Source organism: Gopherus flavomarginatus, chromosome 6, assembly GCF_025201925.1.
Source record: "Gopherus flavomarginatus isolate rGopFla2 chromosome 6, rGopFla2.mat.asm, whole genome shotgun sequence".
NCBI lineage: Eukaryota > Metazoa > Chordata > Testudines > Testudinidae > Gopherus > Gopherus flavomarginatus.
Window position 1 is genome coordinate 63,993,656 of NC_066622.1, and position 17,482 is coordinate 64,011,137.

General features: G+C 44.3%; 1 protein-coding gene and 1 long non-coding RNA gene across 5 annotated transcripts in view; one reads left to right on the forward strand and one right to left on the reverse strand.

Annotated features, from left to right (window-relative positions):
- Positions 1-7,892: 7,892 nt before the first annotated feature.
- On the forward strand, positions 7,893-16,635 carry LOC127054322 (uncharacterized). Of its 2 annotated transcripts, none has more exons than XR_007775213.1 (4): positions 7,893-8,317; positions 12,021-12,299; positions 12,485-12,506; positions 13,837-16,635. It is a non-coding gene; the product is annotated as an uncharacterized LOC127054322 (long non-coding RNA). The 2 variants fall into 2 exon arrangements; XR_007775214.1 differs by having other exon boundaries at positions 7,896-8,317; positions 13,846-16,635.
- The window catches only part of LOC127054199 (zinc finger protein 660-like), a 65,982-nt gene continuing 56,883 nt past the window's right edge, over positions 8,384-17,482 (reverse strand). For 2 of the 3 annotated variants that reach the window (XM_050960213.1, XM_050960212.1), the window contains 2 exons: positions 9,870-9,988; positions 8,384-9,503 (listed from right to left, as the gene is read on the reverse strand). In XM_050960213.1, the coding sequence (XP_050816170.1) occupies positions 8,391-9,503; positions 9,870-9,988 (1,232 nt within the window). In that variant the 3' untranslated portion in view covers positions 8,384-8,390. Of the gene's footprint in view, positions 9,504-9,869; positions 9,992-17,482 lie in introns of all 3 variants that reach the window. The other variant, XM_050960210.1, reaches the window with a different exon arrangement.

Here is a 17,482-nt window from a genome sequence, read left to right on the forward strand (position 1 = left end):
TGAAGTCCTCAAATCATGGTTTAAAGACACAAGTACTTCTGGTTTTTTTTGTGGATACAGACTAACAAGGCTGCTACTCTGAATTCTTTCCCAATGTGATTTTGCCCAGACATACTCTGTCTTATCCATTCCTTCCCTTCTTATTTCTTTACAGTCTACCACATCATTGATATACAAGGCTACTCCACCACCTTTGCCTTTATTTCTGTCTTTCCTAAACAGCACATAGCCTTCAATACTTGTACTCCAGTCATGATTACTATTCTACCATGTTTCTGTTATCCCTATAATATCTGGTTTCACTTCCTGCACCAGTAGCTCTAGTTCCTCCATTTTGTTACCTAGGCTCCTTGCATTAGTGTACAAACATCTTAATTTTTGTCATTTGGCTTCACTGACATTCTTTACCCGATTAGGCAAGGATATTCTACCACCAGAATCACCAATTAGACTGGTATCTACACTATCCTTCCTCCTTATGTCCATTCTCCTACCCACGGCTGTATGGGTTTAATAATTTCCACCCAAAACCATCTCACATTTGGACACAACTACAATTCTTTTTAACTTTTTCCCCACAACTCCTCCAAGACAGCACCTCCATGTAACAGAAATATGATGTATCTTAACTGCGTTTAGATCTAAATGCCAGCTACACAGTCATTTATAAAAAATGTATTTATGAACTACATAAACTGAAGATGCACAATCCCTGGCCTTTGCTACGGAGAACCACTCAGCCAGATAAATTATTGTCCCAAACCCTCTTTTTCCATCAAAATTGTCTCCATCTTAGAAATTAAGCCTTTTCTTCCAACTTGCTCTTTAGTCAACTCTTCAAACATGGTTAAACGGTCTAAACAGAAGCATCTTGTATCCAGATTTCACAATAAAATGTTGGACTTGTAAATACTGAAAATATTGGAGCTTTATATTTTTACATAGATTTGGCTATGATTTCAGACCAGGGCCCAGGAACAGCTCTCGGAATTGATTAACGTCAGCTCTTACAACTAATAGTCACTTTGCTATTTTCTAGGGATGCATTCCTGATTATTAATGAAAGTAGCTAAGGGAGAGGGCCTGGGCACAGGGGCGACTCTAGCTTTTTTTGCCACCCCAAGCACGGCAGTCAGGCTGCCTTTGGCAGCATGCCTGCGGGAGGGCTGCTGAAGCCACAGGACTGGCAGACCTCCCACAGGCATGCCGCCAAAGGCACCCTGACTGCTGCCCTCACAGCGACCAGTAGGGCGCCCTCCCGCCCCTTGCCACCCCAGGCAAGCACTTGGTGCACTGGTGCCTGGCGCCTCGGCTGCCTGGGCAACAGGAGTTTAAACAGATTCTCCAAAGCTATACAGGTGGTCTAGCTGACTGGACAAAAACTTTTTTTTTGGTGACCTAAATTTCTTTTTAACACAATTATATGAATTGCTATATCTGGTCTCCAGTCTTGTTTGAGTTTAGCCCACTTGATCACATCTGTAAATTATGATGCATAATATTAATAGGCCCAATTAGAGAAATGTAGTCCATTCCACTTTGTAGGTTTATGCAGAATTTTAAAAATCAATATTTGTCTTTTATGTTTCCATATGAATTTTAATAGTACATATTGCCATGTTTTTAATGTCAGGGATACTAACAAAGGTGTCTCCCTGCATCTGAAGAAGTGGGTTTTTTACCCACAAAAGCTTATGCCCAAATAAATCTGTTAGTCTTTAAGGAGCCACTGGACTCCTTGTTGTTTTTTAAACAAAACCAATAGCTTTGGGAGGACATTCATCTTTCCCAAGGCTATCCTACCCTAGCCGAGAAAATTTGCATTAATTTTATTCTCCATGTCTTCTATTATTTGATTCCACACTGCCGAGTAATTTACCTTAAAAAGATTTTGCCACACTATTCCTAAACATTTAAAAGATTCCATTACTCATTTAAATGTATGTAGCTGACAAGTTTGTTTGGACCTTTGGGGAATAGTCATTCTTAAAGTTTCAGACTTATCACAGTTTATTTTGAAGCCTGATACTTGTCTAAATCCCCCAAATCAATTGTTCTAGAATTTTTAATGAGGCTGCTTGCAAATATAACAAGATATCTTCAGCATACAGAGCTATTTTGTGTTCTAATTCACCCGCTGTTTTGATGCCCTTTACCAAGTAGCTCTTTCTAGACCAATGAAGACGGGATTGCTAACAATTAACCAAAGCAGATGCTTGAATAGGCATCTATAGGGTTGGCAAACAAACAAAATATCATTAAGCCTGAGCTACTATAAACAGTACTAAAGTAAGAGTTAAACAACACAGTTATCAAGTTAAGATCAAATCACAAAATCAAGGGGTTAAGGATACTGCATTAGACTCAAGTAATCAATTAGTTAAATCATCAGATTAAGACAGCAGATAATCAGCTCTTAAAGTCCTGAAACTGGAATCCAAGGAGCTGGCTGACCATTTAGTTCTGAACCCCAGAGAATTTCACCCAGGCAGTGCAATCCACACTGAACTAGTTGAATTATTCAATATAGAAACCAACTAACTGTTCATGTTTAAATTATAACCTTAAAGTTTCCTCAGATTTCATTATTGCCTCCGCTAATCCTTCCACGCCCCTCAGCGCAGATACATACCTTACAGAGACTTTCACAAGCAGAAGTTTAACAGCTCTGGCTTAGCCATTTATAGCTGACAGCTTAGTCTCTTCGACCATTTCACAGAAAAAGCAGCACATATCCAATGATTTCATAGGGCAGAGTTTTAGAGCTATTTAGATTTGGTGACCTATTCTGATGCCTTCCTTGTGTAGATTTTCATGCAGTGAGCCACCCTTTCACACCCTAATATAATAAAAAGGCCAGTTGTGTCTCAGTTAGTAAACACAAAACTAAAAATAGAAAAGGGGAAAATAACATTTTAAATGTTACCCCCATAACAGATTCTGCAGCTATCTCAGGCTTTGGACTCGCACACAGTAGGAGCTTAGGAATCAAGCAATGGTGTAGTTGCCAAGTCCTTCAAGTTAGAGGCTTTTTTAGGTACAGGGAAACTCACCAAGCTTGCTGGCACCTGATGTTGATGTAAAAACTTTCTTCCCTAGTGGGTATCAATCTTGGGGTCCTGGAATGTCAGACTTTCTGAGAGAGCTTGTTGACTTGAAAGGCAAAGGACTTCATCATTTACCTTTTTCTTTATGGTTTATGATTCCAGCTCATCCCACATTACAGGACCCCTCAGAGGTCTCTGGGAAAATCAGGTGTGGAATAGGGCTTGGATAGACATGACCAGATCCAATTGGAGTAAAGCAGACTTTGGGCTCATGCCAATCTACAAAAATCTCCCTTAACCCCACAATTTTCTTTATCTGTTGTTGCAAACTACACACAGTGTAAATATTCAAACACCAACGATATCGAAAATGAAAGGAAGATGAGGCCATTTCGGTGGCAGTTTCCAGAGCCTGGCTTGAGGGTTCAATGGGTGTGCTCTAACATCTGGCCTCCTCAGAAGGAAAAGTACCCATAAAATAACTGGTGGGAAATGTTCTTAACAGAAAAACTACCGAGAGCATCATGCACCAATTACCCTTCTTAAAACAACTGTGTACATCTCATGATAGATGTCAGCTCTTTCCCTTGCAAACAAGAGAAGCGGAGCTCTCAGTGACCCTTACAGCGTCACTGGGTAAAACGTTACATCACTTGTCTCCTTATGTAGTTTTCCTCTGAACAGAAAATTTACTGCTAAGTGTAGCGAAATAATTTCCATTTGAATTGGAACTAACTTAATCCTATACTGGGGCTGTAGTCTTGTATACATTGTTCCTATCACAGATTCCCCCACTCCAGCTTTTGGAGCAAGGCGTTATTTCAGAACTCCTTGGTCTGAAGGGGTAAATTACATCAAATAAACTCACGATTAGCCACCATTTTCTATAATACTAACAAAAAGAAAAACAATATAACCTTCAGTTTACCAATATAATATGGGTAATTACATAATTAGTCTCTTAGTCTTTAACCAATAATTAACTTCCTGTTTAATTTCATTTTCACTGGTAACAATAACATTTACAAAAATCACAAAATCTTATCATACATGTTAGTTTTCTTTTAATCCCTATTTCCACCAAATGAGCCCTGGTGTACAACAACATAGGTGCCTTCCACTACTGTGAGTTTATTGGTCTCTGGCTCTTCAGCCATAAGTATTGGTGGAAGGGGGTCTCATACTCAGTGGGAAGGTTTGCATCACAAGAAAAAGTCACTGTAGTCTATTTTTAGACTTTTTAGTCTTTCAAAGTAGGAGGTGAAGGAGACGTGATGCAAACTAGTGCTGTAAGTCCAGTGCAAAACTGAGACAAAAACAGAGAATTAGGACTCAGCATTTGGGTATCCTGCAGCCTGAACATGGAGCCATCACTTTTGCAGCATGAATGTCCTTGTTCCCAAGGGAGCCAGACTGAGATGCACGGCGAGGAGCCAGACTGAGATGCACGGCCAGACTGAGATGCACGGAGAGGGCACCAACTGCTTCTCTCTTTTCCTCATGACACTTTGGATTCAAATGGTGAAGGACAATTGTTTCCAGTATAACCATGGCATCATTTGGGACCATAATAAATGCCACTGAACTATGGAGCGGGGTTCCAAAAACAGTTTTACCTGGGCTGTACATCATCATAGTGTCCTTATCTTGGGTGAGAACCAACCGCTTTGTTCCCGGTACTAATACTGTAGTTGTTGCCAAATCCTTGGCCTTAGTCAGGATAAATTTACACTTCACTGAAGTAAAATCCTTTACTAAACCAAATATGTTTTCAGTCATCATAGTGAGGAATATTCCCCAAAAATGCCCAATTTGTTTCTTTAATGTGCTGGCACAGATCTAAATGAGGGATTAGAAAAAGGCCTGGATCTGAATCCCTGTAAACCCCCAGTGGTGGGGTATCTTCAGAAACAGATATTCTGCTGCTGTCCCACATTCAGCACTGATTTCATTTTATACACATTTGCAGCATCTACAAAACATGAGTTCAGCAAAATGCCATTTTGGTTTCCTCCACATCTGCATAGATAGTCACAGTATTTCCCAAGTCATAGGATTATCTAGGTGATACTGTCAGGTGTAAATGCCTATAGGGCCCGGACTACAGCTACTGCTGCTATTAGCCAAGATGGTCAAGGATGCAACCCCATGCTCTGGTTATCCCAAGACCTCTGACTGCCAGACACTGTGACTAGATCACTTGATGATTGCCATGTTCTGTTCATTCCCTCTGAAGCACCAGGCATTGGCCACTCTCAGAAGACAGGATACTGGGCTAGATGGACTACTGATCTGACCCAATGTGGCCATTATTATGTTCATAGGGCCCCAGATACAAGGCCATTTTGCTTAGTGCCAAGTCGCTTACTGTGGAATTCTCTCCTTGGGTCATCTGAGACCATACTGACCAAAAGAATTTAACAACATTGTGATCACATGCAGTTAGTTGCGCTAATTGGGATGTGCTGTTGGTCACCATTTCAGAATGGAGATTTCCTTGGTAGCATGCCCAAGAGCTTGGAGTATTCTCTCCAGTTGAATGAACTGAATTTGAACTTCCTCCATGTCAACATGGAGTGATGGGGAAAAAGCAAAAACAACATGAGAAATTACTATTTTAATAAATGGTCATTTGTCTCAAAGTCCCTAATAAATCTGAGCTACTTTCTGTCAAATAAAACTGATATCCAGTCATGTGACCAAACAGCCTTCAGAAAAGAAAGAAAAACCCACAACAGAGAAGAATAAGACACTTTCTGTTTCACATCAGGTGACATTCCAGAGCAGGTTGCATATGACGCAGAATCAGGACAACAAGTTCTCCCACTGTGTTCTCCTCTGAGCCATTCAAAACCACTTCACTCAGTGCTCCCTCTATTATTGTCATGTTATTTACAAAAATTTTATCATCATCATAATGGGAAAACAGGCAACCTTCCCATCTGCAAACCAGCCCAACTCAGCAGGAAAAGGCTCAGAAGTGGCTTTGCCAATAGACAGAAATGGTGATTTAAACTCAGAATGACCCCAGTGTGTTTTGGATCAATTTGAATTCTCATTCCAGGTCTGTGACACTTTCATCTCCTGCCCTAATGAGTCTAATTTAAGATTAAAGGAATCAAACCACTTTGGGAGGTGGAGGGGCAGACTGTGAAGATAAACTCTACACGGTTCAGATAGAAGCTAACAATGCTAAGGAGCTGGGGGAGAAGGGAATCCCTCTAACTCCTCCCATCTCCTTGGAGTGTCACAGGGGCTGCCCTGATCCTGTTCTTTATTATATTTAAATACATTTTAAATGAGAAAAACGGTACAAAAATAACTGCTGTTTAGCACACTCCAGAGCAATGTGAAAACAACTGAGAATGAGACACGGGGGGAACTTGGTGACACTGTGCAATTGGGGAACAGTGATGCTCCAGGATTGTTTAGACTAGGAGAAGGGATGAAACTTAGTTCAGGTCATGAGAAAATGTGCTAGCTGGCCTGTGTACAGTGGCCGTGGTTCTGCCTTTACTGCAAGAATAGCTGTATTTTACATGAGAATAACGGGTAGATTTTACCTCACTGTAGCTCATAGACTTGAAGGCTAGCAAGAACTATCATAATCATCTAGTATGACCTTGTGCACATTGCAGGCCACAGAACCTTGCTCACTCACTCCTGTAATAGACCCCTAACCTTTGGCTGAGTTATTGAAGTCCTCAGATCATGATTTAAAGACTTCAACTTATACAGCAGTGGTCCCCAACCTTTTCCGGGTGGCAGGCAGCAGATGATGAGCCACCGAGAAGCAGCAATGTCAAGAGACGTCGCCGCCGAAAATCAGTGGCATTTTGGCAGCGACGCCTCTTGGTGACGCTGCTTTTTGGCGGCATTTTGGCGGATGCTTGTCTGCCAGCCAGTACGTGGGCGCACATAGATGCCCCAGCAGGCGCCATGGTGCCCGCAGGTACTGCGTTGGGGGTGCCCGCAGGTACACTGTTATAGGGAATCCACCATCTATTCTAATTTAAACCTGCAAATGACCATGCTGCAAAGGAAGGCGAAAAAAAAACCCAGGATCTCTGCCAAGCTGCCAATTCCTTTCGAACCCCAAATATGGCAATCATTTGGACCCTGAGCATGTTGACAAGACCCACCAGCCACTCAGTAAATAATTTTCTGTAGTTAACTCAAAGCCCTCTCCATCTAGTGTCCCACAGAATCATAGACTATTAGGGTTGGAAGGGACCTCAGGAGGTCATCTAGTCCAACCCCCTGCTCAAAGCAGGACCAATCCCCAGATTTTTACCATAGTTCCCTAAATGGCCCCCTCAAGGATTGAGCCCACAAGCCTGGGTTTAGCAGGCCAATGCTCAAACCACTGAGCTATCCCTCCCCCCCATCTCTGGTCATTGGAGATATTTGCTACTAGCAGTTTCAGATGGGCAACCTGGCATTGTAGGCAGGCTCACCATCCCATCCCCTCAATAACTTTATCAAGCTCAATCTTGAAGCCAGTTAGGTTTTTTCCCCCACTGCTTCCCTGTTCCAGAACTTCACTCTTCTGATGGTTACAAACCTTCATCAAGTTTCAAGCCTAAACCTGTTGATGGCCAGTTAATATCCTTTTGTTCTTGTTTCAACATTGGCACTTAAGTAACTCCTCTCCATCCCCAGTATTTATGCCTCTGATGTGTTTATAGAGAGCAATATCTCCCTCAGCCTTCATTTAGTTAGGCTAAACAAGCCAAGCTCCTTGAGTCTTCTCTCATAAGATTGGTTTTCCATTTCTTGGATCATCCTAGTAGCCCTTCTCTACACTTGTTCCAGTTTGGATTCATCTTTCTTAAACATGAGAGACCAGAACTGCACACAGTATTCCAGATGAGGTCTCACCAGTGCCTTGTGTAATAGTACTAACACTTCCTTGTCTATACTGGAAATATCTTACCTGATGCATCTGAGGATTGCATTAGCCTTTTTCATGGCCACATCACATTGTCCGCTCATTGTCATCCTATGATCAACCAATACACCCAGGTTTTTCTCTTCCTCTGTTGCTCCCAACTGATTAGTCTCCAGTTTATGGTAAAAATTCTTGTATTGTCCCCAAGTGCCTGACGTTGCCCTTTGCACTATTTAATTTCTTCCCATTTCTTTCTCCAGTTTTCAAGGTCGTCCAGATCTTTGTGTATTATATTTGGGTCATCCTCGGTATTGGCAATACCTCCCAGCTTTGTGTCACCTGCAAATTTTATTAGCACACTCCCAACTTGTGCATCAAGGTCAGTAATAGAAATGTGAATAAGATTGGTCCAAAAATATATATATATATATTTGTCAGCCCTAGAGAAGGGTTTAATGTTGTTTGTCTTCTTTGTGGATTCTCTGATGTGCAGTAAGGGCTGAGCTTTGACGGAAGTTTTTCCCGCACTCACAGCATTCATAAGGTCTCTCGCCCGTGTGAATTCTCTGATGTCTAATAAGGGCTGAGAGCTGACGGAAGTTTTTCCCGCATTCACAGCATTCATAGGGGCGCTCTCCTGTGTGGATTCTCTGATGTGTAATAAGGTGTGAGCGCCGAGAGAAGGTTTTCCTGCACTCACAGCATTCATAGGGTCTCTCTCCAGTGTGGATTCTCTTATGTGTAACAAGGTCTGAGCGGTAACTGAAGCTTTTCCTGCACTCGCAGCATTCATACGGTCTTTCTCCTGTGTGGATTCTCTGATGTGTAATAAGTGATGAGCTCTGACTGAAGCTTTTCCCACACGCACAGCATTCATAGGGTCTCTCGCCTGTGTGCATGCTCTGATGTGTAATAAGAGTTGAGCTCCGACTGAAGCTTTTCCCACACTTATGGCATTCATAGGGTCTTTCTCCTGTGTGGATTCTCTGATGTGTAACAAGGGCTGATCTCTGAGTGAAGCTTTTCCCACACTCACAGCATTCATAGGGTCTCTCTCCTGTGTGGACCCTCTCATGTCTAATAAGGGTTGAGCTGTCAGTGAAGCTTTTGCCACATTCACAACATTCATAGGGCCTGTCTCCAGTGTGGATTCGCTGATGTACAATAAGGTGTGAGCTCAGAGTGAAGCTTTTCCCGCACTCACAGCATCCATAGGGCCTGGCTCCTGTGTGGATTCTCTCATGTTTAGTAAGGTGTGAGTGACTACTGAAACTTTTCCCACACTCAGTGCATGTGTTGTTTCTGTCTCCCAGGGAGATTCTCTTCTGGGCTCTGGTTTCCTTGCGGTCTTCGTAAACTTCCCGATAATTAATGGAGTTCCCCATTTCCCACCCTGGCTGGGTTCCCTGCTGCCTCTCTGGTCTGTGCTGACTCTTACAGGCTTTTCCCTGCTCATGACTCCTGCACACAATCAACTGGGATCTTTGCATTAATGCCACATGCAGTTCCACTTGCTCAGCCACTTCTGGCTGAGGATTCGGCTCCTTTTTCTCATTCACCATCCCCTCACCTGCCAGGACAGAGAGAGAAACCTTAGAAACAGGGATGGAAAAGGGAAGCACAAACCAAAGTAAGTGCTGAGGAGAAAGGAAAAAAAATCAGGCTCTGTATTTCCCCAAACTCTGCCTCATAAGGGAGAAAGGAGGGAATCAAATCTGCCTCTGCATCTCATCCAAACAGGGGAAGGGAGGTTAGGGAGGGAGCTTCTGCCAGGAGTCAGTCAGGACAGCTAGGAAGCCATGAGTGGTATCTGCACTGAGGATGCAGCATCTGATGGGGACAACTCTGAACTTGGAGAGCTCACAAGGTCTTTGTACAGAATCCCAACTGTTTCTTTTAGGCGCTGACACTTTTTGAGTTGGTTTCATGACCTCACCTGTGCAGGCACCTTTCGGGATCTCTCTTTCTTCAGAAGCATGGAGATCTGAGACCCATGGCTCATCCTTTTGTTCCAGCTGGGAGATCACATCGGGTTTGGAAACTGGAAACCCTGCTTGTGGGGGGAGAAAACCAAGGAGATCAGCTTAAGTCATGGAAAAAAAGTTCTGTTATTTTAACACCAGCCCATTTTAAAGCAATAAGATGTCAGGGTGAGTTCCACCAATTCTCAAAGGTGTAGGTGACTCTGTTTATGCGGGATTTAGCTAGCCCCATCTCTGCTGGAACACACACAGCCAGATATCATGGACAAGAGGGCTCCTAAAACACAGAGATGATAACTCCATGTCCCAGAAGGGCGAAGACTCTAGACACTCTGAAACTGCTTCTTGCTAACAGAGAAAGGCCCAAAGGCAATGAAAGGTCATAGGGAAACAGGGACCAGTAAGAATGGGCTGGCAGGGCTCAGTGTAGTATGGAATAGGATTGAGTGGGGGATGCCACCACATGCAGCAGCTCAGGGTATACGAAAAGTCTCATGTGGAGAAGGCTGGGGAATTAGATGCTAAGCTCAGGATTCTCATTTATCTGGAAAAGGAGACTGTGAATAAAAGCATAAGACCACGTGACCTTGGGAAGGACTGACTAAACGACTCAAGAACCATGAAAGGAAGAGAGAGTGTGGCTGTTGCAGATGGGGAGGAGGGGAGTGAGATTCTCTGATTTCCTAGAAGTTTCACTGCCAACCTGTGACATCACCAAGAAAGTGCTCATTTGTGCCAGGGGAAGAGCTTGTCCTGCTTCTGCTTTCACTCCTGTGTCAGGAAATAGGCAGAGTATGCATGAGATACTGGCGAACATTTCACTGGCATTTTCTGATCTACTGAAGGCACCTGCCACAGGATGATGATGACACAGATATGGCAGCCTGGAACTGGCTGACACTGGCTCACTACTCTTGGTGATAGCCACTGGTGCTCGCTATGCAGACAGGTGCTTCTGAAGCAGGGCCACATGCACAGATTGGTGGGATCACATCATCATGCAGACCCGCAACGACCAGCAGTGGGTTCAGCACTTTTGCATGAAGAAAACTACATTGCTGGAGCTTTGTGAGCAACTAGCCCCGACCCTCCAGCATCAGGTCACATGCATGAGGATGACCATGGGCCATCCAACCCTGGTGCTGTCCAATGAGTTTGTGGTACCATGGAGGGGATTCAGGACATGGTGCGGGTGGGAACAGGAGCCTGAACTCTCCTAGCTGTGACCTCAAGCAGCCTCTCTAATACATCTTTCTGCTGCTATCTTCCTCCTTCAGGGGACGTTTCCAATCCAGAGATTGCACTGCAAGTCTCTCCTTGCATGCTGCATTTCTTCTCGTGCCTGCTTTTTGCCTTTCCACGTGCCATGAATCTTTTCCCCTTTGGTATTGTTCCTCCTTGTTGGCCCTGTCCAGGATGTCCATCATAAGCTCATCACAGACATGCTTTCTCCGTGACTGCTCCATGATACTTTGACATGGTGCCCTTGTTGCCAAACAGGCTAACAGCATATTGAGCTGCATTAGTAGGAGCACTACCAGCAGATCGAGGAAAGTGATTATTCCCCTATATTCAGCATTGGAGAGGTCACATCTGGAGTATTGTGTCCAGTTTTGGGCCCCCCACCACAGAAAGGATGTGGACAAATTGGAGAGAGACCAGCGGAGAGCAATGAAAATGATTAGAGGGTTGGGGCACATGACTTACGATGAGCAGCTGAGGGAACTGGGCTAATTTAGCCTGCAGAAGAGCAGAGTGAGGGGGAATTCGATAGCAGCCTTCAACTACCTGAAGGGAGGTTCTAAAGAGGATGGAGCTAGGTTGTTCTCAGTGGTGGCAGATGACAGAACAAGGAGTAATGGTCTCAAGTTGCAGTGGGAGAGGTTTAGGTTGGATATTAGGAAAAAACTATTTTGCTAGGAGGGTGATGAAGCTCTGGAATGGGTTACCTAGGGAGGTGATGGAATCTCCATCCTTAGAAATTTTTTAAGGCCTAGTTTGACAAAGCCTTGGCTGGGATGATTTAGTTGGGGATTGGACTAGATGACCTCCTGAGGTCTCTTCCAACCCTAATCTTCTGAGTCTATGATTCTATCCTAGGCTTCTACTGGACTGGGATTCAGCTGCAAAGGTGGACAGGCATGAGAAGAGACATCAAACAGTTCATTATTGTCTCAGAAAAGGTTCAGTGCATCTCCAGAAAAAAAGACCTGTGGAATGTCAAGGCTGAAAAAATGATACTTTGTAAAATTCAGATTCAGTATATTCTCAGACCTTCCAGTTCTCTGCACCCGAGAAGACAAAGAAAACAGCTGTTGGAATCTGGGGGAGGGATCCTAACCTGAAGAGTTTGGTCAGTAACACTGCTGGAAGCATGTGGTGAGAAACTTTGCTCCAATCTAATACAGTTTGATAAGTTAAAACACTTTCTAGTGCCTATCTTTATTTTTCTAGTAAACATTTCTGACTTTTTAGCCTCATTACTTGTACTCGCCTAAAAGCTCTCTCTTTGTAGTTAATAAACTTCCTACTGTTTTATCTAATCCAGTGTGTTTAAATTACAGGCTCTGGATAACCCTATTTAAGGTAATAAACATTTATGTGTTGTGATACAGCATGGCCAGAGGGCAGCAGGAGAGGGTTAGAAGGGAGCCTTATTCCCTGTAAGGGAAAGAAAGTTTGCTATAGATTAACTAGAGCACCTGAAGCCAATTAGAACACTTGCAGTCAGTCACATGATAAAAAACCCCGCTTCAATCAGACAATGTGGGTGTTGGAACAGAGAGGATTGGTGTTAAGAGCAGAGAACACTTTGAAGAGAAGCACAGGACAATTTGGAGAAGTGCTGCGGTGGGCTAAGAAGTCCAAGACCCTAGGTAAAGGGGCACCTGGCTTGTGCAGAGGGAGGGCAGGAAGCCCCCACAAGCTGAAGGGTAGGAGAGGGAAGTAGCCCAGGGGAAGAAACCATCAGTTCAAGTGGTTTACCACTATCCCCAGGTCCCTCCCGCTCCACTCTCCTCCTCTAGGACACTAGTGGGGCAGTTAATATTCCAATCCAGGGGCAAGAAATGGTGCCCTGAACCCCCACCAAAGAAGAGAAAGCGTGAGACCCAACATAATAGTGCCGGTAATTTGCTACAGTATTTATTCCTTTAAAGCAGGGGTGGCCAAGCTGTGGCTCCAGAGCCACATGCGGCTGTTCAGAAGTTAATATAAGCTCTTTGTATAGGCACCGACTCCAGGGCTGGAGCTACAGGTGCCAACTTTCCAATCTGCTGGGGGGTGCTCACTGCTCAACCCCTGGCTCTGCAGGAGGCCCTGCCCCCACTCCACCCCTTCCTGCCCCCTCCCCTGAGCCACCGTGCCCTTACTCCTCCCCCCTGCCCCGAGCCACCTGCGTGCTATGAAACACCTGATTGGCAGGACTGCCGGTGGGTGGGAGGCACTGGGCACTGATGAGGGGCTGCTGATGTATTACGGTGGCCCTTTGGCAATGTACATTGGTAAATTCTGGCTCCTTCTCAGGCTCAGATTGGCCACCCCTGCTTTAAAAGAATAATGGACATAATATAATATAATCGGACTGCCCAGGAGAGGGCTGGGCTGTACAGGACATACATTTCTAGGGGAAATCCGGGACTGGGAGTGTGATGGGGTCACCCTGCAGTACAACCATGGCTGGTGAGAGCTGGGGTATGACTGGCAGGCTGCAGTTCCACAAATACATAAGTGACCAGCATGCTGGTGGCTGTTTGTGAGCAGTCCAGGTTGGAGGCTACAGCAGCAAGGCATTGCAAGGCACCCCAGGTTACAGGGCAGGGGTAACAAAAACCCCCACTGGTCAGGATTGTACCCCAGTATGTCACAAGGAAGTTGAGGGGGGAGTTGATGTGGTTTACTACCTAAGTTTTCTTAGTCCTTTCAGGCATTCCACATTCTGGAGGACATCAAAATCCTAGAGGTTCCTGAATGGCAAAAGGACATTCTGTTCCAAGGTACCGATGACAAGCAAGCTGTGTCTGCCACAGAGGTTTTCAAGCTTATGGTGACTTAGCAACACATCTATGAGTGGAGTTGGCTGGTGTTCTATAGCGGAAGGCCCGAGAAATATACCCTTCCCTGAAATGTGACTACTTATCTGGAGTTCCTCCTATGGGAAAAGTTTGCACCATCAGCACCTGGGATTGGGTCAAAATTCATGAGGGAATCAACAGAAGGTTGGGTTAGGTTAGCGTCCGCATGGATTACTGCCTTCCTATGATTTATGATAGACCCTGCTCTGAGTACATCTACCTCTGGACTACATGCAAACACATACAGTAATACGGATTCTCAAAGAACTGCACAGCTACCCCCGCCCCTTTCCCTGGCGTATTTATGGACTGTCTACAAACTCCCTGCCATATTTTGGAAAGGGAATACACTACGTTTCCCCCTTTCCCAGTACAGTTTACAGATGGCTCATTATGCTGTGGCATGGCCAGTCTGTACAGTGTGGCGTACTAAAAGGGAAGGCTATATAAGGATCTTACTTTTAACCCTCCTGCACATCTTTGTAAGAACGTGCAAGTATATAATAAAAAAATGTTAAATGCTTGTTAATCTGTTGTTTGATCTTTCCAGTCTTATTCTGAATTCCACATGGTGTTGGGGGAGTGAGAGATGCCAAGGCACTGGCATGCATTCTGCCATAAGTAGATATATGCCGATACCTGCTGTGATGTTATTGACATGAACTGTGACCGTATAGATCATTGTTGCAACCAAGGTCCTATAGTGGTACCATATCTTGTACAAAGGAGGTCAAATAAGGTGTCTATGAGAAGATTATGATTTGCTGGTTATGATTATGGTATCTTTTTTTATTTAAAATTATAAGTATTGGCTCTATACTGTCTGTATTTCAAACTTGTGCTATGCTTCTGGATGACAACCCAGACAATTTGGCATCAGCACTGCATAGCCTGCTTGATGACACATTAAGGACCATCAGCTATACAACTGATCCATTAAGAGAAGGTAGATACACCTTATGACTCAGCAAGACATGCAGGGACATACCTATGGACAGAACTCTAAGGTTTTTCCACTCTGTGCGCTGGGTGGCTTGTGTTTGGAACAAAGGAAGCACAAGCCACATGGCAAAAGGACCATAAAAGGCAGCTGCATCATCTCCATTTTGTCTTCAATCCTGCTTCTTACCTCTGGAGGAACTTTGCTACAAACTGAAGCTCTGAACAAAGGACTGAATGACCCATCCAAGCTATGGATGTACTCCAGATATTTGATTTGAACCTGCAGTTTATTTCATCACTGCTACAAGCCTGAAGCAAAAACTTTGCCATTGCTGTATGCAATTGATTCCATTTAACCAATTTTAGCTCTCATCTATATTTCTTTCTTTTTATTAATAAACCTGTAGATTTTAGATTCTAAAGAATTGGCAACAGCATGATTTGTAGGTAAGATGTGACTTGCATATTGACCTGGGTCTGGGACTTGGTCCTTTAGGATCAGAATAACCTTTTTTTTTCTTTCATTGGGGTATTGGTTTTCATAACCATTTGGCCCCTATAAGGAGCAGTGCTGATGGTGATACAAGGGAACTGGAGTATCTGAGGGAACTGCTTGTATCACTTCTGCTTAGCCAGTGGGGTAAAATCAAAATCCTCTGTTTGGCTGGTTTGGGCTGTAACTGTCCTGCTCTAAGCAATCTGTCCTGAATTGATACTCTCAGTTGTGTCCCGTCAGAGGCTGCTTCGTTACACCTGCAGCTTGTAATAAAAATTGCATTTGGTCACAGTCCAGAAATCCCTCCCATTCATACATTAATAACAACTGACATGGAGCCAGAAACTTACCAAGCTCCAGGACTACTTTGGCCTCTTCTGTTTCTGCTGTGAGTTCCACAGCAGACTACTCCTCCAAGGGGTCATCAAACAGCTCCTCTGAGTATGGACCCAAGACATGCTGCAGCTAGCTGCTCAGGGACTGGTCGGAGCAGCCAGAGACACTTTGCTAGCCTGATCTGGTGGCTGCTGGCTCCCCTCAGGAGCTCTATGAAATTGAGTGTCAGAAGGTTGTCATCCCAGCTGACCAAACTATTGTGAACTTCTGGGATCTCAGTGCTCAGCAAGCACCCAGCACCTGATGAAAGTCATTGTAAATGAGATAAGAGGATGGGGGGTTCCCAGAGATGCAGTTCTCTGGCTTTCCAGTAGTTGCTTTTGAGCCACTTACTCTGCTCTCTGCACTGGTCACTGGTCCATGTTGTCATAAACAGATAGTTAAGGGTTAATGTCTCTTTTACCTGTTAACAAACAGTAAACCTGGAACACCTGACCAGAGGACCAATCAGGAGACAAGATACTTTCAAACCTCGGTGGAGGGAAGCCTTTGTTTGTGTTTTTTGGGTTTTGCTTTGTTCTCTCGGGGTCCTGAATGGGACTAGACGTGCAACCAGGTTTCTTGCCAATCTCCCTGCTACAGTCTCTTATATATTCAGAATAATGAGTATTAAGTAGAAAAGGCGGTTATAGTCTTTTGATTGTTTTCTGTATTGCAAATGTGTATTTTGCTGGACGGATTTCGACTGGTATTTGTGCTGGGGAGAGACTTCTTTCTAGTGTTTATAAGCTGAAAGACCCTGTAATATTCCATCTTGATTTTACAGAGATTTCTTACTTTTTTCTTTCTTTTATTAAAAGCTTTTCTTTTTAAAAGACCTGATTAATTATTTTTTCCCCTTGTTATGGCTCAAAGGAAGTGAGTCTGTACTCACCAGGGAGTTGGTGGGAGAAGGGAAGGAGGAGTGGGGGAGGAGGGGTGAATTTCCTCTGTGTTTTAGATTCACGGAGCTTGAATCTGTCTATCTCTCCAGGATAGCCCAGGGACGGAAAGCCTGGGAGGGGGAGAGAAGGGGGAGAAGAAACCTGATTTCTGTGTGTTGTGATTCAAGGAGTCTGAATCACGGTGATCTCCTAGTGTACCCAGGGCGGGAAAGATCTGGGAGGAAGAAAGGAGGGGGAAGGGAAATGGTTTATTCCCCTTTGTTGTGAGACTCAAGGAATTTGGGTCGTGGGGTCCCCAGGGAAGGTTTTTGGGGGGACCAGAGTGCCCCAAAACACTACATTTTTGGGTGGTGGCAGCCTATCAGATCTAAGCTGGTAATTAAGCTTAAAGGAATTCATGCTGGTACCCCATCTTTTGGACTCTAAGGTTCAGATTGGGGAATTATACCATGACACATGTAATCCCCAGTGCTGCCAGGCTGTTTGCTATTTCTTGGTGCACATTGTCGTTTTTGATGCTTTTACTGAAGTCCAGTGTCTTGCTCACTTCGCCCCAGAGATTCACCAGAATCTGACTGTAGTCCTGTGACCATGCAGCAGCACGCTGGGCAAAGTGCTTGTCTTGTTGGTGGCCACAGCAAAAGCTGTTGTCGCTGGCCAGAGCCGTTTGCAGTTCAGCGGTCACACTAAAATGGCAGGGTTATAGGATGTGCAGTTGTACTTGAACCAGGGACGTGCTTCCATTTCCTTGGAGTTGATTGGCTAGTCTTG